The following is a 27,204-nucleotide window of genomic DNA, read 5'->3' on the forward strand; positions in this document are numbered from 1 at the left end:
ATTCTATTGGACTCAAAATCTAGTTGTTTTCTATTCAAGTAGCAAAGTTCTGTCAATCGTAACCAACTCTGCTATTTAGTACAGAACTGCAGGAATGTTGATCAACTTTCTGTGTTCAAATTACGGAAGTTCTGCAAGATCGTGACCTGCACCAAAGTACATTATTGATATTTTGAGCCTTAGGAAGCCAACTGACTCTTATAGTCTGGTCTGTCAACTCCTCAAACAGACTTGTACAAACCTCAAACATGCAGAATGACTGGTCAATTAATATTACTTTAATGTATGTAGCTTAGTACATACACATTAACACGATCCTATCATGCCACACACCCATTTGTCTTTGTAATCTCTCAGCACTCACTATCCTCCTATACTAAATAGAGATTCCAATGTTATCAGCTATTGGACTAGCTTAACCCATATCAATTTAAAGGGCAATCAAACAAACATTGACAGCCCAAGCACACTCGATCAGTTACTTGTCAGGGCAGTTGAACAAATCAACTCTACTAGTAGTAAAGCCATCAACTTTCAAAATGGTTGAAGGAGCCTACTGGCAGCTTCTGCACTATTCCATCCATCTTATAGCATACTTCATTCTCAGCTGCTGTCAGAGTCTCTCCTGGAGGATTACTGGAGTGCATAGACATATAGTGGCTAGCAGGAATTCAGAGAATTATGGAACATCAGCTCAACTTCTTAAAGTGTGGTCAAGGTCAAGGATGCTGCATCCAATAATACCGCAGTTACGTCACTTCTTAACTTCTCATGTGAAGTTTGTACATCCAGAATTCGCTCTACAAAGACACATCGCGATACTGAGTGTTAGCAAAGAATATGTATTGTTTAGTGTACCTAGGAGAGATGTTGATGTTTATGATATGAACAGATGGTCATTTTTATTTGATGCTGTGTTTGAAGAAGCGGAGTACATCCTTGTGATGCCAACAGTCTCATTCAATAAGTTAGCCTCATCCATTCCTCCGACTAAAGCCAAAGTTCTGTGGATATACCATACAGGAAGGTGCGGCTCTACAGCCTTAGCCCAAGTTTTCAACTCTCTCCCTGATGCTGTGGCAATGTCAGAGCCTATGACTTTTACAGCTTTACTTCACTCCTTTAGGGACTACAAACTCTCTAATAAGCATGACGTAAGAACAATTAAACAGTATCGCACGCTGTTCCACAGTCTTGTTCGCATGACCTTGAAGCCATCCTTAAAGCATGCTGATATTATTACCATTAAATCAGCACCTTTGAACGCATTCGCTGATTTTGACTTGATGACGGAGATGTTCCCACAAATAAAGATAATATTTATGTATAGAGATGTGATGCCACAGGTAACTTCATTATATAAGGCCATCGAAGGACAGGAACTAGCAACCACAATAAGCAGCCTAATTGCAGGTAGCGCTTTGCTGTCTAAATTGTTTCCCAAAGTAACATCCATAAACTCAGAATATAATCGCTGCTATTTAACCAGAGAGCATGCTCAGTGGATGGCATGCAAAGAGGTTAGTTCACCCCTTACTTTGTTTGCTGCATTTGTCATGAGCTATGCCGAGTCTTGCCACCATTATAGAGACATCGTGAGACAGCACGGCTCTTCTATTCCAGCTTTCAAGTTTGAGAAGTTCATGTCTGAGAAGAAAAAACATTTCTCAATTTTGTTCCAATTAATTGAAGTAGAGTTCACAGAGAAATTATGGTTTGTAATTCAGAATGCTCTTGAATTAGACAGTCAACTGAAATCATTTGTAAGTCGGGAAAAAGTTTCTAATCACATTGTGAGGATAACTCCCGAGATGATTGATGACGCTAATGATTGCTTAAAGTTCTTTAACTTACCAAAATGGGGAGAAGCAATAATACTCCCAAACACTGTGTTATAATCACTAAGTGTGTGGGTAGACAGGCTACTACATGCTGGTGATTGGGATGCCTCATTTTAAACCGACTCTAAGAACCTTCCTTTGAGTCCCATCATCCTTCTATGAATTATAGATTATCTGAAGCTATGCTTGTTTTTTTTTAGATAATAAATAATGCTGTTTTTTATTATTTTGCATGTTGATGGTATTCAATGTCTTTGAGGTTTTTAGTACATGTTAGCAGCCTCATGAAGCCACAAACTTTTAATTAAAAATTATTTTCTCACGTCTACTTGCGAAGAAGATCTTTTTACCAAACATGAAGATAAAGCATCATATGTAAAAAGACAGAGGTGTAATCTGCGAGTTTGTGGTTTTTTGTTAGAATGGCGATTAATCTGGTGCCAATGTTGTTCACATATATTCACTTATAATTTGCCACTCTATGCGATCAATTGCCCTTGTTATCCTTGAGCAAAATTCACTTTGATTTTTTGGATGTCATTCAAATAATAGAAACCAAAAATAATAAAAGTTTTGTAATATACATGTTTATGTTTATATATATATATATATATATATATATATATATATATATATATATATATATATATATATATATATATATTAGCTAAAAGCAAGTGCAAAAGCATATAAAAAGAGAACTCTACACTAAAAACCTAAAAGATTATTAGTGGAGTATGAAATATTTGAAAAATTATTGCGGAAAAAGTAAACTTTTAGTATTTGCGTTACAAATTTGTTTCGTGCGGAGCACTCATCAGACGCGATTGTACTAAAATTTTAGTACAATCGCGTCTGATGAGTGCTCCGCACGAAACAAATTTGTAACGCAAATACTAAAAGTTTATTTTTTCCGCAATAATTTTTCAAATATATATATATATAGATATATATATATAGGCCTATGTATATATATATATATATATATATATATATATATATATATATATATATGTCTAGGGGAGTCAAAGATATAATATCTGGAGGTGGAGATTGGGCTCACTCACAAATAAAAGGAACATCTGGACTGCTTTGCATTACCTGTGTGGGACACAGTCTATAATTATCAACTCGGCTTAGCTGAGTGTATAAAAGGAACATCCGGACTGCTTTGCATTACCTGTGTGGGACACAGAGTCTATAATTATCAACTCGGCTTAGCTGAGTGTATAAAAGGAACATCCGGACTGCTTTGCATTACCTGTGTGGGACACAGAGTCTATAATTATCAACTCGGCTTAGCTGAGTGTATAAAAGGAACATCCGGACTGCTTTGCATTACCTGTGTGGGAGACAGAGTCTATAATTATCAACTCGGCTTAGCTGAGTGTATAAAAGGCCTATTGAGTTTGTATCACTAAGAAGCAGGCAAACACCAAACTGAATCTGCTCGGCAGCACCAGCATTTTTATCAGTCAGTACTTCTGTCGGTGCGGTAGAAATACACATCTCTGTCCAGTTTTAAAGCATACCTAAAATTTGCTGATTAGGATTGTACTAAGTGATAAGCAATTAAAAAAAGATCGATTTTATAGACCTAACAAGTTCATAACACGCTCACCCCAGTTGAATTTTGATTATAAATTTGAATATACTTCAGTCACAGCTTAGTGATATTTCCTGAAAGACTCAATTCTTGTCGGCAAATTGACCCAAATTGAAAGATAGAATTATAATTTGAGTTTGGTGCTCAATACTTAAAATGTTTATTTGCAGAAAATTCTAATAAAAGATTTTAAAATTATGGATTGTTTTTTTGCATACAAGCATAACAGAAAAAAAGCAGAGAATTTGTACAAACAGCTAAGAATTTTTAGTTTAGGGGAGATATGTAAACTACTAATATGTGTTATGATTGGTCTATAAACATACTCAGTATCTTTAATAATGTTAACCACCTGATCACAAAATTGAGAGCTAATATAAATTGTAGAAATAATAAAAATAGTAATTTTTGAGAGCAGAAGACGGACATTATTTTGAAATTAATGCATATATAAAATCTTAGTAAACACGGTATTACCCAGAGTGCTCAGCATTGAAGACATCAGTATCCACACAAGGTCAAAGGAAACACTTGTGACAACCAACAATAAAAACGAAGGGAAATGAAGTATCAGAATCAGAACACCTCCCAACACAGAGAGGCCTTTATAAGTCAGATATAACTGCACATTTATATGAAACTTAGTAAGCTCTCAAAAGGTTCCACATAATTATAATAACATATGTTAGACAGTTGGGGCTGATTCATGTTCATTTGGAACATCTTCTATTTATCTTTGCTATTCATTTGTAAACTATCTATCATTTCTCTGAGGGATTAATATCTGATCTTTGATATTATTCGGCTAAAAATGTAGCGGAGGAGTTTGTGTCCATTTTGTCATCATCAGTTTTAGTTTTAAAGCCTGAGGTTGGACTTGGTGAAAGTGTAAACTGAATGTGTTTAAATTGTACGATTATTTCAGGTCCACTGTCGAGTTAGCATCACTTTCTGGGCCTAAACAATCAGTTACTTACTAATTTCTAGAATAAGTTATTGCAAAGTACTTCTATGTTTAATATTAGGTACTTCTATGTACATTGTGAGGTATTTTTATGTATGTCGTGAGGTACATCTCTGTGTATTAGGAAATATTTTATACATATTGTTAGGTACTTCTGTTTATATTGTGAGGCACTTCTATGTTTATTGTGAAGTACTTCTATATTTAATGTTGAACACTCCTATGTTTATTGTGAGGTACTTCTATGTATGTTGTGAACTACATCTATGTGTATTGGGAAATATTTCTATATATAAAGTAAGGTACATCTCTGTATATTGTGAAGTATATCTCTGTGTATTGTGTAGTAACTCTATGTTTATTGTGAAGTAACTCTATGTTTATTGTGAACTGCTTTTATGTAGTGAAAGCCATCTCACCATTGCTAAAAAAATGTCTTGTAATGTTTAGTGGTGCAAACTATGTAGTTGTATTGCAATATTCTGCCTGTGTGTACTTGACACAACTGGGGTGAGCAAGAATAGTCTGCCTCAGGAATAAGCTAAAGTTTTATATTTGAAGATCTCACAACATTGAAGACAATATTCTAATACAACAATTTGTTTAGTGGAGTCGCTAATCATTCTCGCCTACGCAGAACATTGGTTCGAATTAACAAGGTCAAACAGAGATTAAACTAGGGATGAGATCTATTTTGAGATATGTCAGTCTTTGTAGATATATATGATTATAAGAATGTAGTGTTGCAGTTACCTCTATTGCATGTACTTATATACATGAAATCATGTTATTTTATGCCAAGATGTGAGGGTTTTCAATCACACAAACTCACAAAAGTGGTTAGGGTTTAGCAACAGGAATAATCTGTCCCAACAAGCCTTTATCAAAGAGAGTGAAAGTAGACTGAATGATAGAAATTTGAGGTTCCTGAGCTCCGGCGAGCGTAGGCAAAATCCCTCAATTCTCACAACCAGGGAAGAAGTGGTATTGACAAATTGCTCTTCTGAAAGGAAGCTTGGGCTATGGTTCATGACCTAGACTTGCTGGTATGATCCATGAACCTGATGATTTATATCCACATTTGCTTAAGTGTAAAACAACATCACCATTGATTAATTTACTTTGGTTTACCATTAATTTAATTTGATTAATTACTTTTGTATTTGATTACAATAGTGTACCGAAGAGAGTGATAAAGTGTAAGGCTACACTAGAGAATGGTGAGCATTCCATTATTCCACCAAATCAATTTATGCCAAAAAATCATTCTATTTTGTATGTTTAAAGTAATTATTTAGAATTTACGATTAAATACACACACTTTTCACAAGTGCACACACCCAAGCATCCGCGGCACGCTTTGCGTACGCCTCACTTGTCGCACAAAATGCCCACGCTGGGCACACCGCAGGCCGAGAAAAAGGTGCGCGCACTGCGTTCGTTACGCACATCGCACACTTTACAACTCACAGCACATAGTCATTATATAATGCACACCACATACAGCAGACTACACACAACACACTACACACAACATACCACACAGACACTTCCCACCTCACAGCATACCACACATCACCCACCCCACATCACACACAACACACTACACACCTCACAGCATATCACACATTCACACACCACACATAACACATCACACACAACACTCGACATGCCGGACAACACTTATCACACACTTCATATCACACACTATGTGCTACATATCGAACATCATAAACAAATGACCTATGTGCACACATGTGCACACACGTACATATGCTCACAGGCACACAGACACACGCATGCATGCACACATACATACAACACGCACACACGCACGCATGCACACACACAATGACAGCGAGATTTATTAATACACCTTAGATACTGCGACTTACATAACCACAAATAGTAACAATGTTTGATGTTACTAAGAACTAAAAAACTTTCAGATTTATTCAAAGTCATAATTTAAAAATTTACATAATTTTAAAGTAGTATTCTAAAGGCAACTTCCATTTTTAAAGTGCTACAGTCCTTATCCTTTATAAATCATTACTGGTTGATGTCCATAATTTTAGAACAAAATAGCCTTTTACTATGATTACTAGCTGTGCTCCCGGCATTGCCCGGGGAATAAAAAAGTATGGACAGAAAATTTATTTGTCTTTAACATATAACAACTTTTACTATTCTAACTTTCAAACTACATTTCATGAGAGAAGTTTTTTGTGTAGTTGAAATAAATTAGGAGAAAAATAAAAACAACTGTAAAGGTTTTAAAACTTTGTCAAACAACTGTAACTTCAAGCTATTAGCCTGGCACATTGCCAATGGAAAATTGCAGTAAGCTGCTAGGCTTCTAATGACAGTACTCCATGACATTGCGTCAGCATTGTTGTCCAGCTGCAGTTATTCTAATAATAGCTATAGCCAAAATGCAGACAGACATACGACACACGGACATACTTTGAGAAATATACATATAGAATTGAAGTAACGTTTTAAAACGGTTTGTGCTCCTAAACTATGCAGTCTATATAAAAACATCAATCATTTAAACAGTAGACTACAAGAACCATACTAAGTCATTCGTATAACTTCAAATAGAAAATGACAATTTTTGAAAAATTAGTTCAACGTGTCATTGTTTCCGTTTCTCACATCTAAAATGTATTCCAGTTCCCCGCTGGACTTATCATCAAGTACTCTGTCCAGAAACCAGAACAATAAGGATAAAAAAAGATTAGCAAAGATAATGACAACAAGTGAGCTAGCAACAGCATTGAATACGTCTGCTTGTGTGTTCTCGAAATTCCCATGTACATAATCTTTCTTTACTTATTGTAGCTGAGTGTTTTATCAACACAGTTGATGGTTTAACTGTCTGGAACACTGTAACAAAAATGAGTGTTTATGTTTAGCAACTTTATCTGTGATTCCTCAATCTAATATTATCATGTGAATACTACAGTTTTAAACGTTTGTCTCAGGATGCTATCCAACTATTTTCTAAAATGCTTGAACTAATGCAAGTTTTCACTTTCTTTATTTGAAACACGTCATAGCCCAATTTTGGAAGAGAGAGGGCAACTCCATTTGTACAAGGCTCACGCGCTCTGCCAAATCTATTGATTTAAATGTTACTGATGCATATCTAGTGCCTGGGCTAAAAGGATTATATGTCAAGTGTAGGACACAACGTTCAGTGATGAGATAATAAAACGGTTTTTTATTTCCTTAAAGCTCTTCGAACTTAAAATGCCTTGACGAATCAAACAGCAACATATGTACACCTAGCAACAACTAATCTAGGTCAACTCTAATAGTCTCACATATGGGGAAAAAGTTTTGAATAACAAGGAAGTTACATCGACAAGAAAAAAGTTTGAAGTAGACTTTATGCTAATGAATTATATTTGTGTTTGCCTTGACCACTTTGCTAGTAGTACCGACATTATAGTTTGCAAAAGTAGAGCTTTTTTACCAGTTTTTCTTAAATAAAGAATCATGGCCCTAGAAAATCATTACGATGCAGCTGCAAGTCTTTACCCAAGATCGGTTGTGCATAAAAGCGAGGAACTACACGTTGTAAGAACTCAGGCATTGGCATAGAATAGAAAAACTTGTCACAAACAGTTCTCACCTTTGAAAGACACAGAGGGCCTAAAAGTTGATTTGATGCGTTGCATTAGCACCTGATAAGATAGGATAACAGAGAAGGCTAGGAAGCTAATAAGGTCAAAGGTGAAAGGAAATTATAATGCTTGGTACAAAAACTTATAGTAGGAACCAAAACCTTAAAAATATGTTAAATCACGCAACAATTTCCATGCTAACAAAAAAGACAAATGCAAAATAAAAATAGAAAGCCAATTCTGCAACTGGTAAGAAAGTTTGAAACTTGAGTAGCTAAAAGGAACAGAACTGCCATGTAAATACATATACAGTAAAACATCTATTTGACTGCCATGTAAATACATATACAGTAAAACCTCTATTTGACTGCCACTATATGTAAATACACATACAGTAAAACCTCTATTTGAATTCCACCTTTATTTGAACACCACCTCTATTTGACTGCCACTATATGTAAATACATATACAGTAAAACCTCTATTTGAATTCTACCTTTATTTGAACACCACCACTATTTGACTGCCACTATAGGAAAAAAGTTGACAAATTAAATGCCACCGTTTAATTGAATGCCCCCTCTATTTGAGCGCCACTTTGAAATTCTCTTATTTTTATGAACCTATTATAGAAAGTAATTTGTAGAAAAGTGTCCACAAAATAACTAAACAACATAAATAAAGGACTCAGTTACACCAATAACAATTAGTTCTTCTGTTGGTGCTGTTAGTATTGAAGTTCGTTTTCTAACTAACTAACGTTTTCTAACGAGCGTTTTCTAATGAACTTACGTTTTTTTTGATACTTTAAAACCAACTCCATAGCAATAGTTAATAAATGTATCAGACTATTAGCAGTTTTGTTTAATGCATTATCAATACTTCGACTTATGTAAAAAATGGTTTACAATCATGATGGAATTTGTAAGATTGTACTAAGCGCGCATGCGTTTTAGTACAAACTTATTTTCGCGAAAGATTTTTCAAATAGCAGCACATAAACCTTTTTCTTTGCTAAAAAGTTGTTTGGATGCTAATGGCGAGTAGTTCAGCCGTGCAGAAAATGGGATGTCAGAAAACATTGTAGAAAGCTATGAACAGCCAGAAGAAGATGAAATGTTTCCATCTGAAAGCAACAATCAGAATGCAACCTGCTGAGCAAAGGATGCAAATATATTTGTTTTAAAAATGTTAATTTTTGTTTCTTCATGTATTGTAACTATGGTATGTTTATGTCACTTATTCTTGAGTATATGTTTGTAACAATTGATAGATTGTTATTATTATTATATAACATATAAATTTGCAGCTTATAGCATATTATTTGATAGCATCATTGTTGTTATCTAAACTCAGTTTACAATGGATCGATGCTCAGAACTCCTCTTCTATTGCACATAAAAAGTCAGTTTTGGCTGCAAACTGTAGCAAACATATTAGCCAGCGCAATCAGCTTTAATATAACATTATTAAATTTATATGTATAAATCTCAGTGTTTGTTTTTTTGCATTTTTGTGCACCCTTTGTCTAATTATAGAGATTACAATCTAGCAACGAAAAATTCATATCACAGAGGACTTGATCTCAGAACCTCCTGTTCACAAAGTGACAAAATTACCCAATAAGCAACACAAGATACAATGAATTCATTTGACAGATAGTCATTACTTTGGTTAAAATATGTATAGCCAGTCAGTGTTGCGCGCAACACCGACGGCGCTACATCACTTGCGGAGAAACGTCACTAAAGCTTGCTCTCACAGCTCTCATTAGTAAGTTTAGCAATACAGATACTGGCTTACTAAGATTAGCTAGTGGCAATTACATAACCTGTCACTGTTTATAAGCTAGTTTTTTTAACACCCGTGCAATGCCGGACACTTGGCTAGTATAGTTATAAATTAAAAATATGCCTTTAAATTTAGAATGCAATAGAAAATTGAAAGCTCTGCAAATTTCAACGCAGCTAGCTATACAATCATCATAGGTTAATTGTAAGCAATAGATATCAACTGGTAGAGATCTTTTCCAGCTTCCCAAAGCATATCTATTTAGAGATCTACGACAAGTTGAAGCTAAGTTATATCAGATTTATTACATCCAAAAGAGTTAATGTCGCTCCGCTTGAAGGAGTGTACAAAATATAGGCAAAATTTGCTTTGCCCATAAAAGGGTTAAATTTAGCATTCCAAAATTCTGACGAGCTATTTGAAAAACACAATGTTACCTTCTATCTTAATGTTAACTCTAATAAGACGCCACTACAGGAGAGGGATTGAAAAATTGAGCACCATGGCATTAAAATAGAGGTTTTACAGTATGTGTCTACTATACTGAGAGTTGGCCGAAAGCCAGGAGCTGATTGCTCAGTAATATACTAGGTGAATGCTTGACGCTGCCAGTTAATAAAAAAGTCTTTAGACAGGAAAGTTATTTTTATTCAACATTACAGCATTTACCGTTCTAATTTTTAAACTTCATATCATAAGAAAAGTGTTTTTTGTGCAGCTGCAATGAATTCAGAAAAAAAAACTGAAGGTTTTCAAACTTTTTCAAGCAACTGCAACTATTAAATTTTATATCCTAAAAAAAGTGATTTGTTGAAACAAATTAGGAGGAAAAATAAAACCGTAAAGGTATTTATATGTGAACATGAAATCCTTAGCAAGTAAGGGCTAAATATAGTCTGTTTTGCTACGATTACATTGAAAAATTATTTGGTATACGATGATATGGTTTTAATTTATTTCCTTGTCGACTTCATAAGGCGAAAATATTGTATAGAGTTGTATAGAAACCCATAGTAATTATCTAATGCAAACACCTTCTGGTAAAAATCATCAAAATAACCATCATTAATATGAGTAACAAAACAACATTTTAACCTTAGTTACTATTGTTACCTACAATAACTTTAGTGGATTCAGTAGTTAGGACCTTCAAAATAATGTAACATCACAATGTACAATGTGCAGTATGTTCCGGAGGAGATCTTACCTTCGAGACAGACGTGCAACAAAATGATGAATCTGACTTAAATGAACTTAGCTTACTCAACACATACTTGAAGGCAGTTTTAATATGTATTTTAGTAAACCAGACTTTAAACTAAAATTATATTACTTATCTTTTGTTATTTTGTTATAATTATTTTCGGACACTTTTGTTATTTCGTTGTAATCGGTACAACAATTGCCGAATTTTAATTTCGAGAAAGCTTTTTGTTGATACTGCATGGCGGAAAATAAATTTGCCCTAAGATGACAAAGATGACAACGCATCGTGCTTCATAGAGTTGGGCGAAAAATATTTTTTTATGAAGTCATTGTAACCCGTGGGCGCAATGTATCAATTAATATGTCATTTAGCGTTTGCAACAATCGGGAAACGGGTATACCATATATAGTAAGAGAGATGGAATCGTAAGAACCTTCGTAGACATGTGGTTGGATAATTGGTTTACAAACTTTTGGTTGTTAACATTATGAGTTCTAATCCAGCATAAGGTGAGCTTTTCGTCCAAAGATTTTAAAAGCTATAACTGAACAGACCGCATCACAGAATTACAGACGACACACAAACACCGATATGTAGACATAGCTGTATAGATGGTTTATATAAATTAATTTATGTATAGTTTTAGTACAAAGAACTGTCAACTTCAACTGTAGCAATCCACTTACAAAGTCATAGTGGTACTAAAGGGTTGCCTTTCAAAGCAAGACAACCATTGTAGTTAGGTTGTTTGCTTGGCTACATCAGTAAGTTATCTAAATTATTTAAAGACAAACATTTATATATGTATTCAGTTAGAATATCTGTTGTTGGATCATTATTAGTGGCATTGATGGGAATCTCATAATGTATTGGTTTTAAAGTTTTTTATTGGCCATTGCGCACGGTGAAGATTTTGAAGCATACCTACGCTATGATTTACATTTAAGAACCCAAGCTCACTAACCATTTTGTAATAAATCGCTGGTGCAGAACATTCATATGAAAACATCAGAAATTGGTATCACCCAGAAGGCATAACGAGAGTTGTAAAATACTGCATTTTCTATTAAGCTCGTGTGAACTAAACAACTTCAAAAGATTATTATGGAAGGAAAATTTTCTCTTCTGATGGACTGGTTCTCTTTAGTAGGACCAAGACAAGCTCACAGATACCTGCATAGCTTGAACACTTGGATGATAGGGTAGACCTAATCTATTGAATTTCTGAATTCAACAAATTTAGATTTGAATTCGCATAGTGTTAAATTTTTTGAGTTTAAAGAAACGGCCTTTAGGACTTGCACAACCGGTTTGCAGTCCTTTTAGCTTATGCCATCACTCTTTTTGAATATAACAGCTAAAACAGTTCTCCCCAAATTATTCTGCATCAGAGAGCCGTCCATCCTCAAATGTATGAAAGTTGCCTTTGACCAATAGTTCTCTTAAAGCTGATAGGAACCTACCCGATAACTCATCCTGATGCTTTATGTAACTGTAGAACCCACAGTGATCATACTCTTTCATTTTCGGAGTAAAGTGGTTTCGGTATGCAGCCAGATCTGATTCAATGTTTTCCTTGTCAATGTCCAACAGTTCAAATGTCCCGAAAAGCTTTTTGCCTGAAGTACCAAATATTGCCAGCAAATTGGCAGTTTATAAGCTCTCCTCTGTTTTTTTTCTAGTCATACTACTGCAGCTAGAGTTACTAAGGATCTACAATGGTATTAGACCTTATATTTCATTTATATTTTGTTGATTGAACACTTGATTCTCGATCATATTTCATTTGTTAAACACCAAGAAACACCTTAACATGTGGTTACCATGTCAACCAATTAAACATTCCCATAAAAATGAAATATGTTATGTGAGGTATTTTACCACAAAGTAATACCTATTAAGCTAATTTATATCAAGAAAATAGAAAAAGGGAGTATCGAATATTCCCGTTACTCAATATAAACTTGATAAACTTTCAAGGAAACAATTAGTTGCGGGCTCTAGCTACTCCGGGTAAGTTTAGATTGTTTCCAAGTGTTGACAAGTTTCCTCCGTTAGTTAAATTTTATATGAAATTGAATTTGTAAACAGTAACTATGGTAATAGGCATTACTTATGCATTAATAATTACTAATAAGCATTACTTATGCATTAATAATTACTAATATGCATTACTTATGAGTTAGAATTCTATAAAATGGTCATATATGGTATGCCACAGTTTTAAAGATAGAAACAAAAGTTTCACAGCTTTTCTCAAAGTGTGGAAAAAGCAATTATTAAGCATGGAAAACATGTACATATTGCACATTGCATAGTATATATTATACATTCTTTTTATTTTTAGTAGAAAAGCATCATGAATACAACAAATGAAGTGGAACTATTGGATTGTGATCTTCCAATAGGAGAATGCGTGAGATATATCCTATAGCACTCATTCTCATGGCTATATTGCATGACAGTTATTTAGTTTATCATTTTAGGTTTACCCTGATTGGAGTTGTTACACGTCGTTTTTATTTGCTTTTATAGTATTGCAGTACTTTTGTAAAATGTTGTCACTGTCATTTTTTTGTAAGTCTATAGATAATAATTATAAACTTTTCATAGGAAATTGCTCGGAAAGTCAAAGTTGGATTGTGCTCATTATCTGTTGTGGTTCTACTGTTGGCTTTCTCCTGCATTTTACTGCTCAGGAGGTTCCGGCTATCCCATGAAGTAAGTTACAGAGTTGACACTTTAGTTTATTATGGAAGGAAGGCATATTAAAAATTAAGAAATAGATGTTTGCTTACACATATGATTTAGTTTATACCAACAGTTATAATTTATATAAGTTTAAAATGACGACATCTTTATTTTGATGTACAACCGTAACATATCATTATTTTATTACGAGGTGAATACCCGGCGTTGCACGGGTATAAGCTATACAAGATTTGAAACAGCTTATAAATGATGGTGGGTAATGTAGTTGCCATTGGCTAAGTTTCTTTACCCAATGGATTTGCGTAGCTTGATCTAGTAGTTTAAGCTGGTAACTTAAGTTGGTAACTTAAGTTACTCTAAATATTTCCTATAATAAGAGCCATATCCGGTCGTCTGAGGTAAGCATTAGGAAAAAACATTGCATTTCACATGAATCAACTCCATATATTTAGCAGATGCTTAAATGGGAATTCAAGCGTACTATCATTAGTTCAAGCAGCCACCTTGCCAAGGTTGGAAATAATTGCACTTATAATTGTTTTGCATCATGATCTCTCAAGCAATCATGATTTTCAAGCCTGCTAATAGTAACTAATAGTATTTTCGCAAGCGCTTCAAGCATTTGAGAAAGTCTGGGCACATATTTTTCTTTCGCTCCAGTAAAGATTGACAGGTGTAATAAGTGTTTCACAATTACTCCATAGTATGGCAAGGTTGCTGTGTGGCACAGTAGTTAGCAGCATGTCTGCAAACTGGTGTTTGTGAGCTCAACTCCAGTTTATTTGAGCATATTTTATGCACAAACAATTTTGTTTTGTTTGAGCATATTTTATTGCTATAACTAGTCATACGACAGACAAACAATTGCTCACATATATATAGATTTTTACTGAAAGAATTATTGTTACAGAAAGTTTCAAAGTTATTCGTCAATATTTACCAAGAAGCAAAAGTTACTAGTTATGAACTTTTATATCACATTTTTAATCTGTACGTTCTTGTTTTTTATTTGCTTCTAATTGTTGTTTTGTTATTTGTGTATAGTTGTACAGTGGAAACCCGTCAATGTTGCTATTCATTCAACTAGTTTTAGACTTTTATATTGATTACATGTACTTGCATTAGTTTGAAGACTTTATGCTGGTGTTGTGGTTGAAAGTCAAGGTTCCAAATCAATAAAGTTTATTACAATCACGCGCATAAATAAAGTTGTAATCTTTCTAAAGTTCTATGCCCTAGCATTTATTATTTTAGCGGATAGTGTGCAACCTTCTTCTGGCATTATTTGGATACACAATCACATTTCTTTCTGTAAGTACCTGAAAACTATGATGCCATATACTGCCCATCTCTAGAGTACAGTTAGAAGATTGTTTTTTTGCGTAAAGAGGTTGTTGGAGATGATGCATCTGTTTCTAGAGAGTTATACTTCTTCTCTTTGTTTACCGTAAATACGCGAGTGTGAGACACACTTTTTTTCTTAGGAAGTAAAAACCCTAAAAAACCTAAAACCTAAAAACCCAAGTGTGTCTTATCCATGGATAACTTAATTATAAAAATTATGCATTTATCATAATATCAAAAATTTATTATAAAAACTCTAATCTTACAATAGTTATCCTTGTGGTCACCATTGGCAGATCATAGGCATGTCGGCTTTCTTCATGTTACCGCCCTTCGTGAAAATATGCTCTCTATTAATCATCCATTCGGCCCATTTTTGCTTTAATGCTGCTTTGAATGGCTAATTCGCAACAACCTCTATCGGTTGCAGAATACTGGTCACGCTGTCGGGGATGAAGACGAGGTCTGTATTGTGCAGCTTCAATTTTGATTTAACATTGTTGGTTGTACAACATCGGAAATCATCTAACATCAGCACCGATCGCTGTCACCAATCATTCGGCATGATGAATGTCGAATGATTTCGCAATAATTTATATGAAACACCAGCGTTTCTATAAAAATTGATAGATATTTAGGACCAAAATTAGGATGCCTCCTATACACAGTTATACAGTTTCTTCATCGTTTTTTGGGTCAAATATCCACTGCGTCCTATACATAGTATCGTCCTATACGCGGGTATTTATGGTAGTCACGATGTCAAACAAGTATATAAATCTATTAATATTAAATCAATCAACTAACCGATTCCTGATTTGTCTGACTAAAATTAAAAAGCGATCTAAAGATGTAGTATTGTGTATGATGATGGCGCCTAAATATATTCTAAAAATACACTACAAACAAAATTTCGAATTGAAATGGAGATTTCGTTTGACAGTTTTAATTAATCAAAACTAACTAGATGTAGTGTGAATGTTATTGTGGTTCCTAACACCATACAATACTTGTCTACTAGTCTACCACAGTCTCCTAACTCTGCAAATAAGTCGGACAGAATGATTATATGGTTCAGTCAACAGATTATCTTATATATCATCCTGCTATATATTCCATTTTAGATAGACAAGCGGAGTAATAAGTGTTGATATTTCTTTATTTAGAAAGTTTCAGTTGAAGTGGTTTACTGACAGTTGCTAAATATCTTACAGCTTTCTGGAAGACCGGAAGATTCTGGGGCACCTTCTTGTCGTGCTCAAGGATTCTTCATCCAATTGTTCAGTGAGATATCAATCAATGTTATAATAATAGAAGTTATTTTGGTGTTTGCTTCTGCATTTTCAAAGCTTGCATATATTTATTCTATGAAAATATTTAAATTGTTTTTATAAATTTCCTTTAACAGGTTTTGCTGAATTGACATGGATTTGCAATCTGACCACCTTTGTTTACTTTATCATGATCAAGGAGAAAAACACTTCAAAACATGAAAAGTAAGTGTAGTTCACTCCCTATTAAATGCCTTTTTCAATAAGGTTTCACAATTTATTTGTGATGTTTTGAGTTTGATGAGTTCGGCAAAAGTTCTTGAAGCTAAGATATATGTCTGTTACAGTAGAGGTAGTGAGAATATTACTACTATGGTAGTGAGTACTTCTTCAGAGCTTTTAATGTAACAGAAAGAAAATGTTTTAATTTTATAATATAGAAAGAAGTTGGGATTCTTCCATTGAATCAACAGTAATATAGCTATCTTATTGTTCGGCTATATTATTATGTATTATATATTATATTACTGTAACCTATGCTATATATTATCATGGTGTTACGAACACTTTCCCTTCTTTCAACAAGAGCATAATGGTTGTGCTTCATTACATAGCATGACGGCTAGAAAATGCATAGTTAATTTTCAAACACCATGAGCTTAAAGTCTTTCTCATTTTGAATTGTAACTTGCTTAGCACGAAAACCTTTGTATTTTTATAATCTCTCAACTTTAACATCCATTCATGAAATCCGTGACCTGCCTAACAAACATTCTAGCTAAGAAAGTTTGTCACATTTTTTACTTGAAACTTACTTGAAACTTACTTGAAACTTATTTCATAATTAATCAAGTTTGTATTTACTGGGTTATGATCTTAATTCATTCAGACTCTACACATTATTGGGATGGATACTACCTGCCATAGTTGCGTGCGTACCACTGTTCACAGACGACTATAATCTATCATCTGCTCCGTATTGTTGGATCTCTTCCTCAACCACTGGCCACATTTTTCGCATATTACTGTGAGTCGATGTTTTTAAAACCTATTTCCCTTTTTCTTAATTGACAAATTACCATAGAGAATAGTTTGACACAATCCTAAAATTTGTCACTGTTCTAAACGTTTAAATACATATTCAGTCAAATTCAGCCATTTTTAGTAAATTTAACACTTTCGGTAAAATCAAACGTTTCTTTAGTTTACAAGCTATAAAAAAACTCTTACATGAAATGAATTTTTAAAGATATACTTATAAATGCTTTCAGACAACAAAAAGCTTGACAATCTTGCTTTTCTTGGACACAATTAACAAAACAGAGCCCTGCTGAACATTAAACTTTGACATAAGCTAACTATAATTTGATTGTAATATACGTGTTCAATAAACTTTGTTTTATGTTGTAGCTATTGGGCTCCAGCCATAATTTTAGATGTTGGAATGGTGATAACATTTAGCTATGTTATTTGGAAAATTCGGAAAAGGTCAGACAGAAACAGAAACCTGACAGAAACCAATAGCCAGCAGCTAAAGGTAAGGAAGTACTTACACATGAAAACTATATACTATATACCGAGTTTTCTCTCGACATGGGTTTCCACAAAACCTAAATTTAACTTTAAGCTAATCCATTACAAAAAGAGTTGGCTCATTATAACATAGTTTGATACCAATGAGTCTCTTGCAAAACTCTGGTCTATTTTGCCTGGAGGTAAACATGGTGACAATTACTATAATAATTATTTTCAGAGCACTTTAAATCTAATTTCACTTGCTTTATAAGGTTCACAATGCAAGTTTTCTTTTAGTTATTTAGGTTGCTCTTCGCCAACATTTATGAAGAGCAGATGCTATAACATTTTTTGTTTTTGACACAATAACAATATACTGAATTTATACTACTTATATGCCATGCTTGAATGCTAAGACAGAGTTACTGATACAAGATATAATAAATCTAAGGTGTAAGAAGCCATATATTTAAGGCGTGGTATAATCATATAGTTCTCAAATAAATTGTGTCAAAAATAAGAATAATAACAATAGTTGTGATAAATATATTACAAATTCTTACTGTTTCTAGGAGTATTTTATTCCATTGGCTGGATATGCGGCTGCCTACCTTCTCCTCAGCTTGTCTCTATTTATCACCAGGCTGACCCAAATTTCACTGAAGACCACATTTGGAAATGTAATGCTCGTTTCAATTTTGAACAGCTTATGGGGTACGTTTTATCTCATAGACTTATATATCGGATGCCTAACATAATACCTCATTAGAAGAAATCATAGACAAATCAAAAAGCGGTAGGTTATAGATCTTGAGTTGCAAACCTATGAAGACATCCACAATATTTAAAAATAAAGCATTTTATGTCAAAGTCAAGTATAATAAATATGCTAGTTTTGTTGTTCAAAATAATCCATGCATTGGCAGTCATCCTCTATAATGGCTTGAGTGAACTGAAGTGCTATGGGACCAGTCAAAGTTCGAAAGTTGATTATTAGAAATGGAAATAACATAGAAGTTCAGTCTAGACTCAGTGACCGATGATCTTCTCACTACTAATGCTGATCATCTACTGATGTGTTTTTTCTGCAGTTATTATATTATCTCTTGTATAACCTTCCCAATTTATTGCTTTAGGAACTGTCGTAAGCTGTTTGGTTCTCCTCACCAGTAATCGCTCCAACTTTACGAAAATGCAGTTTGCTAGCGGGTTGAAGTATTACAAAACTCTACTAAAGAAAATAATAAAGTGTGATGCTTCATCAGGAAGTGGTAAGTGTTTATTTATTTAAAAAATAAAATTATTGCCAAAAAACTTTTTGATTAAAAACTTTTTATAGCATTATAGTATTTAAGTTGTACATATTTCTACAAAAGTCACATTTGCATTAACATGTTTCTCTTTTAGCGTTTATATCAAGTGCTGACAGTACAAAACAAACAGAATAAAATATTTATAATCCAGATATGCTATAATAAACTTAAAATTGATTTCTCTTTAAATTGCATGTCATTCATTATTTATGATCTAACTCTGATCAAGCCTTAACACTATAGTAAATGGTATATCTTTGGTATTAATGTTTTTGTAGCCTGAGCTAACGAATCAATACAAACTAATACCCAAAACAACTATTGGTTATTTAGGAAAGATGATGTATCCTTCATGCTGGTTGGTTCAGAAATCAGAGTATCTATAGTTTGTTGTCAAGTGTACTACTAACTTTACAAATATCAACAACAAGAAAGTTTTAGATCTTTTACAAATTTATCAACTGCAAGCTTTGTATATCGATTTTTTGGGGGCTTAATTTAAAGCTTTTACTTCATTAAGTGTATCCACTTTATTTCATTGTGCATTGATCAGAACTTAAAAACAAATAAAAGTTAGGTTACATTTTAAAGTCTATGTTTCTATGAGCTTTGTACAACATAGTTTTGTTTAAACTTTGCAAGTCTTTTGTTGTACTATGTAACAGAGTTTCATATATAAATACATCAGAGTATGAAACATACATGTAAGTTAATATATTTTTATGAGTTAAAACAGAAAAACACAAATATGATTCAACGCATGCATATAATTCTTGCATTATATAATTAAGTTTCTATGTTTCTTTGCAACTAAGAAATCTTTTGTGATGCAGGGCCTGATGAAGTATACGTGCCCGGTACACCATTGGACTCACCTGCAAGCACCCTGCCCAGAAACCAAAACAATGATGATTAACACAGTGATCGGCAAAAAAATATGACAACAGAAAAACTGTCGCTATAATTTCGTTTTAAGGATACACACATATTCTATCTAGAATTATTATAGATGAGTGTTTTGTCTTAAAATTTGGTAATTTACCTAGCTCAAATATTATGATGAAATTATTTAAACTTAACCTTTTTGGCAGAAATTTTTCAATCTCTTATTGCTTTTTCTTGATATCTTGTGCATGTACCGTAACTGAAATAAATTTTGTCAAGTCCAGTTGGTGTGGACTATTTCTGACATCCGCTGTATTACGGTCAGTAAAAATCATAAACATATTTTTATACCTAAATTGCCACAATGAGAAGTTAGTTCCAAATATTATTATGAAACTGTAGACTGCTGGCAACATACAGCAGGTACCATTGAAGGTGAATTTGACTGCTACATGTACATGTATGTTAAGAAATTAATCATACCGAATCAACAGACTGCATACTTGGATAACTGATTAGTACTATTGACCATAGAAATCAACGACATTCAATATAAAACTTTATTTGTAAAGCTGTCTAAAATAAGAGACAGCACTGAAGAGATCACACTTAACAAAGTATGTACCAACCAAAATGCTTTCTTTGTTTGTATTTAGGATATAGCCTAACTGCTGTAGCTTGAGTTCTTCAAGTCATTAAATAAAATATGGAAGACCAAAATACCCAAAACACAAGTAGATGATCTACTTGGGAACAAAATTATTACCTTGTTGGTAAGCTTTAGCAATAATATACTTTGAGTCAATATTCTATAGAAGCTTTTATTTGATTATAAAATGCCTTATTAATTATTGTAGCATTTAATTTATTTTGTTTTCAAAAATGTTCAATTTGAGTTGAATCATGGGACGATAAAACAGGAAATAAGCAATTAATCTCTTGCAACTTCGGACACTCTTTCAGGTTTAGTTTGGTTGTATCTTGGTCACAACTTGTTCACTATCAAAACAAGCTTAAAGGCATTTTCAAACTTTCAAAATAGTCAAAAAAGAAGTCAACTCTTATTGGCAATGAGATTTGTCTCCCTTGCCTGCTCTGAGCTGCACTGATGAGGCTTCAATAGCCGAAACTGTACTATCTGTAGCATGTTTTACTACGGTTTGGTTGAGCACTATGTGAGAGGTGCGGCACTATTACCCTTCGTTCATAGCTGATCACTTTTATGATTTGAGCACTCGGTGTCAGCGCATTGACTTTCTCAAGTCTGTGGGGCAACTTAGTTGTTTCATGGCAGGAAGTTAACTCTCATTGGCATTAGGATTTGTCTCCATTGCCAGCTGTGAACTGCACTGATGAGGCTTCAATAGCCAAAACAGTACTATCTGTAGCCTGAGTACATCTATAATATATTTATCAAAATATGTCATCTGTCTGCATTCAGGCTATAGCTATTAATTAAAATCTTGATACTAAAATTCCACATTCTGATGGATTTAAACTCACAACATATGCTTTAACAAGATTCTTATCCAGACGCTCTACCACTGAGCTAGAACGGTATAGCAATCAGTCATGTTTTCATATACCACATAACCCATGCGCATGCTAACTATTTTAGCCTTGCATTATAATGCCCCTGTTCAGAAATATTTTGGGGCCTAAGTATATGCAATGCGATGCTTCTTTGACTTTTTTTCGTTAAAGCTAATAATTTATTTCGAAATTAAAATTTGGCGATTTTTGTACTGATTATATATGTTACCAAAATATATACGCTGCATCGACATTTCGTAGTTTACATTCTGGCTATTTATCTTAAATTTTTATTTAGTTCACTACTAATTTATTCCAGGTGCTTCAAAGACTTTTTCCCAGCTACATTATGTTTTTTGGATTCTCATTTGGTACCTTGCGCTCCACAATCATTAAATACGAACAAAGATTTTGTTCGTTAAAAAAATCTTTTTACATTGTTTCTTTTGGTTCAAATTAAAACATTTTTTTGTATGAATATTTTTCAATTTGCTGTTTAACGTTTATTTTAATAGCGATATATTATATTAACAAGCGCAATTTCTTTTCCTCAACAGACGAATATTGCTTTCATTAAACACTCATTTTACAAGTTCTTATCAGCCTCGCTTTGTGTATTAGCTTAAACATCTTTCCTTCTAAACCTAATCAATTAGTAATTTGTACTTAATTTCACATTTTACATCAAACATTTGTAAAATTACTGTAAAATTATCTGTTAGATTATCTGTAAGATTTACTATAAGATTTATCATGTACGATTACAAGTATCAGTTATTTCTCACTCTCTTATATTTACTCTAAGAAATATCTACATATATATATATATATAATTGTTTGCTCATCCCGGTTAACCCATATGGGTGGTAATTTTTGCTCTAACTCCTGGGAGTTAGAGCAACCTGCAAGTCCTTGAGCAACTCCTCGAGACCTGGGAGTTTGAGCACTCGCCTCAAGATCTTAGCTGTTCCCAATAGCGCACTTTTCTGCAACTCACTTGAGTTGATTGTTGTCGGTATTTGGGCAAGCCAAATTTTGTGCGCCAGTGTTATTGCACCCAGTGCCCCAATGACTACTGGGATTACAGTTGTTTCTACATCCGAACATTTTTCAATCTCTTCTCCAAGAGGGAGATATTTCTCTATCTTTTCTCTTTCTTTGCTGGCTATATTGTAGGCTAGTCATGGGGTACTGCTATATATGATGCTATATATTATAGCTGCACAATGATCGCGTTAATTAAACGATTAACGCGACTAATACAAACAAAAGATTAACTGAGTTGGGCCAATTAATCTTCAATTAAAATGCAACCGAGGTGATGATCTTGATGTGGTTCCTTTCCTTTGTACTGTTTAGTACCATATGTTAGTAATACTAACGTAGCAGGTTACTACCATTTAATTTACTAACAAATAAATATTATGACAAGCAACACTTTCTTACCCATAAATTAAACCACAATTATTTTGCACTCAACTATGAAAACACAGTGAGTCGCTAACATTAAACTTGTTTATACAATACAATGCACAAGCGCCGTGCCGATCTAGCCGTAAGCGGCCATGTTGTTAGTTGTTTGAACATGTTTCTAGGTAATAGCAACAAAAGCGATTTCAGTATTATTTAATAACTTACAGTTTATTTTTGTTTATTTTTAAAAACTTTCTTAAGTAAAATATACATGTATTTTCATTTTTCAAAAAAATCACAATCATGTTTCAGTTTCAGAATATTAGTAATATAAGATTGACACTTTATTGGAACATAAAAGCAGAAAAATGTCTTCCACCTTAGGTAGCGCATTTCTGTAAGTTGTTGAAGGCATAAACAAAAAAGTGAAGTGCAGTATATGCCAGAAAGAATTTGCTTACCAATACAGCACATCATCATTAAGATATATTTTAACTAATTCTCATCCTACCACGGAGAAATCATCACTAGCTGTCGCAGACAATAACTAATACTACTGACTACCGGCACTACTGTCCCCTGTGAGCGGCTATTCTCTAAAGCTGGCAATATTGTATGTAGGAAGAGGGCATCTCTTTATTCAGATAATGTAAATATACTGTGCTGCCTCAACTCTTGGCTGACTTAATTATAAACTTTCATAGACAGTTTTCCTACTCATAATAATTATTACATTGTAACTTATGTACATTGTACATAACATGTACTGCTGCTAACAATTGTTTAAAACATAATTAATCTATCATATGTAGCTGTATTATTTGTTTTTGAATATGCAGGTTTTTGCTAGGTTAATTTTAAGATTAATCGAAAATTAACTGGTTCAGACCAGTTATTAATCGCGATCAATTTATATAATTGTTGTGCAGCTTTACTATATATATATATATATATATATATATATATATATATATATAAACTTGGAGTAAAATTTTCACACAGAGTGCTAGATATTATAAAATAGAGCCTGTTATACAGAAACGGAAGTTTACAACTTATGGTTAAAACACTTTTATTACGAATAGTTTCATGCTCTGAAGGAGCAATCATCAGATAAAATATGTCAATCAACTACAGGTGTTTATATAATAGAGGTGAAGTAGCTAACAGATTGAAATGTTTAACTACATAGAGTCCATGGTCTTACTACGGCTTATGTCTTGTGGTTGCATAACAAGAATTTGTCTACATGTCTGTATGTAGATGACAGTTCATTTCGCCTGTTCAATGTAGCCAACTCAGGCATTCGAATGATGTAAAACTTTTCTCACAAGCACAAGTTACATGTCTTAGTTGAACAGTTAAATGATGTTGCCTTTCTAACAATTCTCCATCTTATATTAAAATCAATGTTGTTCTCCTTCAAGCTCCATACGTATTTACTTAATTCGGTGCTAGATCGCTTTTGTGCACGTCTAAATGTTGACCACAAGTCAGCATCTTATTGTTCAAGATTGACTTGCAACAAAATTCACGTTACAGTTATTTGGTATCAAAATATTCACCATGTCCTACACTGTTGTGTTGTGGATGCCAAATGCGTGGAAATGTGATTACAAGCCCTTAAAAGCTCAAAAACGAAAAGCCGCCGTAGATTGGAATCTGTTTATTTATTTGACGTATTCATTACAGTTTGGTTATCGTTTGGTCACGTGATGTTCTCACGTGTATTGAAAGGCCAATAAAAAGCTCACTATAAAACATATCGTAGCACTAGTTTATGACAAACACTTCAGGTTTTACCGAAGTCCCCGTATCAAATATAGATGCTCGCTACTTTACAGTTTTGTTTCGGCATTATTCAATCGTCAAGTCGTAATCTGATCACGTGACCCAATACTTTGCAAATAATTTTTGCAGCACTTTTCGATTATCACAGGTAACCAACAGGCTCGTCATGATTATCAGACAATGATATGTACTCCTTCGAGCTGAAGTTAAAAAGTTTAACGATTTTTTATGGTAAGTTATGTCAAGGGAGAAATTTTAAATAATTTAATTTATTATATTTATTTAAAATTTATTATAATAATGAATATAAAAAGTAGGCTAATAATAATAATTTGATATTTAAATAATAATATGAAATGTACTGTTTTTGTGCGTTTCCTTTGAGTGAAATACTACAATGGTTCTATGGTTCTATGTGTAATAGTTAGCCTCTGGACCTTGAGTTCAATTTCTCCCAAGACAAATTTTGACCGCAGACAAAGTGGCACTTCTGCCCACAAAAATCAGACTGTTGCTATACAGCAAAATTGAAATAGCAACTCAATCAATGGAGATGGGCACTACTATAGTTATCCTTGCAATTTGTTTTGACAGTAAGGTGTTGCTGTAACGATGAGCCCAAATATCAAGTATTATTGAGATTACGAGGCCTACTATCTCTTGTGGGCAAATCTCTGCAGGTAATTATCTTATAATTGACAATAACACGCCAGTGGTTTGTTTCTAAGCGTCTGTGAACTCTATTTTCCTCCAAAGGTCAAAATAACAATTATTCTGTCAAGGCTTACTAGCTCAAGCAAAAATAACAATACGCTTATATACTTAGCCCTATTTGTTATGGCCTTACTAGGTTAAATGAGTACGTATCTGTTAGGCGTGTAGCAGTAGCTCTTACTGTAAACAGGGGCGGCTGAGTTAGCTCTCTTCTCTCAGGGCTTTATGGCTTCCTGGCTTGCCACCTCTTTTTGGGTGAATCGTGTTTGTTGAGTCTATCCTCGGCAAGCTGATTGCTGCTGGCTCCTTGGCTATCTTGGGCTTATGTTAATCCTCCTATCTTGGCTCTTCTTTGCGGTTCCCCATTGCCGTCTGGCTCGCTGCCAGCTTCTCCTTTGCGGCTCCCCTTTGCCGTCTGGCTCGCTGCCAGCTTCTCCTGCTCTTCCCTTGATTTTGCCCCTCTTTTATACTTGTCCTTGAGCCATTGTCGAATGTCATTGGTTGGTTGTGTTTTACTTGCGGTTTTTGCGTAAACTTTTGTTTAATTTATATTTCAGATTCCTTGCGGTGAGCTAAAATTCCTTACTGTGGTTGGGATTCCATGACGACAAGCGAATGAGAAGTGAAAAATATTCTAAGTCCGGTAACAAATTGTACAAAACTGGCCATAACTCAAAAACTAACAGTGACAGCATTATCAAATTATTTTTTACAGTAATCCTCGTCCTAAAACGCTACTAGCTAGCTAATTTATATGAAGCAAGAGAAACTATTATCATATTATGCCATTCTTTTTACAACCATTTCGTCAATATTTTCTCATAAAATACAATATCCGAGTTAATGAATAATTATGCTATATTTTTTTACTGCTCTACAATACAACATTTTCTAGACTATAATGATGTTATAAGCTATAACTAAATATACTAAATAAAGCGTTGTAAATAATTCTTTCACTGATGGCTGGTTGCTGATCTGGTGCACGCCGGCTGCTTCTTTGCTCCAACAAGTCTTAAATTTGGCTGGCTCCTGTAATATTGGCGACATACCTCCATTTTTGCCTGATACTCTGTAGAGTTGTTTGCTTCGCTGAATATCCATTAATAATTGTTGTAGCGAGTTAGTCTCTTTCATATTAAGTGGTGTTGATCCATAATAATCGTGGTTTAGTAACAATTTTATGCTGTTTTTCATTCATTAAGCTCTTCATTATAATGGTCAGACAACTCCCAATCCAACTGATGTCCCTTATAATTGCTTTGCATCAGTTGTAATGGTTGGACAACTCCCATGCTTGATATTTCCAGCAGCACAGCAATTGCCATATATTTCATGTCTGCTTATGGATGCATCACAGTGCTTGCTGCAATGTTTTGCAGCAGTTGTGGTATTAGGTGATCCCACAAATTATTATTTCTTTTGACTTTTGGTCATTTATTGTTTCAAACCCTGACAGCTATAAGATATCAGTGCTAAATGTGACAGCATTACAATGACGATAAAATAGACGCGTAAGAACAATAGACATGGTTTTATTGAATACGTGAAGTATATTTGTGAAAATATTTCGACGAATGAGATTGCATGAATGTGTAAACAGAAACCATCCTGTAACAACTACGTCCCATTTGAGCCGTTTTGGAAAGCGAATCCAAACTACAGCAGT

The 27,204-nt window shown here is 33.9% G+C and overlaps 2 protein-coding genes across 3 annotated transcripts; both read left to right on the forward strand.

Moving 5' to 3' along the window:
• Positions 1–483: 483 nt before the first annotated feature.
• On the forward strand, positions 484–2,067 carry LOC137387596 (uncharacterized). Its single transcript, XM_068074063.1, has one exon. It carries the CDS (start codon positions 540–542, stop codon positions 1,896–1,898), a length of 1,359 nt encoding a protein of 452 aa, XP_067930164.1. The 5' UTR covers positions 484–539; the 3' UTR covers positions 1,899–2,067.
• Positions 2,068–13,039: 10,972 nt separating this feature from the next.
• LOC137387503 (cyclic AMP receptor 1-like) lies at positions 13,040–20,388 on the forward strand. Of its 2 annotated transcripts, XM_068073941.1 has the most exons (11): positions 13,040–13,057; positions 13,392–13,460; positions 13,658–13,765; positions 15,011–15,067; positions 16,315–16,384; positions 16,509–16,596; positions 17,261–17,398; positions 17,782–17,908; positions 18,459–18,600; positions 19,023–19,157; positions 20,033–20,388. In XM_068073941.1, exons 2-11 carry the CDS (start codon positions 13,404–13,406, stop codon positions 20,113–20,115), a joined length of 1,005 nt encoding a protein of 334 aa, XP_067930042.1. In that variant the 5' UTR covers positions 13,040–13,057; positions 13,392–13,403; the 3' UTR covers positions 20,116–20,388. The 2 variants fall into 2 exon arrangements, with proteins under 2 accessions (XP_067930042.1, XP_067930043.1); XM_068073942.1 differs by lacking the exon at positions 15,011–15,067.
• Positions 20,389–27,204: the final 6,816 nt, after the last annotated feature.

Source organism: Watersipora subatra, chromosome 2, assembly GCF_963576615.1.
Source record: "Watersipora subatra chromosome 2, tzWatSuba1.1, whole genome shotgun sequence".
Classification (NCBI taxonomy): domain Eukaryota; kingdom Metazoa; phylum Bryozoa; class Gymnolaemata; order Cheilostomatida; family Watersiporidae; genus Watersipora; species Watersipora subatra.

What these genes read in the sequence shown, in the direction of transcription:
- LOC137387596 (XM_068074063.1), top strand. Translation starts at nt 540, where the DNA reads ATGGTTGAAGGAGCCTACTGGCAGCTTCTGCACTATTCCATCCATCTT.
- LOC137387503 (XM_068073941.1), top strand. Translation starts at nt 13,404, where the DNA reads ATGAATACAACAAATGAAGTGGAACTATTGGATTGTGATCTTCCAATA. An exon ending in AACACTTCAAAACATGAAAA is followed by an intron (nt 16,597 to 17,260) that starts GTAAGTGTAGTT and finishes TAATTCATTCAG; the next exon opens with ACTCTACACATTATTGGGAT. An exon ending in CCAATAGCCAGCAGCTAAAG is followed by an intron (nt 17,909 to 18,458) that starts GTAAGGAAGTAC and finishes TACTGTTTCTAG; the next exon opens with GAGTATTTTATTCCATTGGC.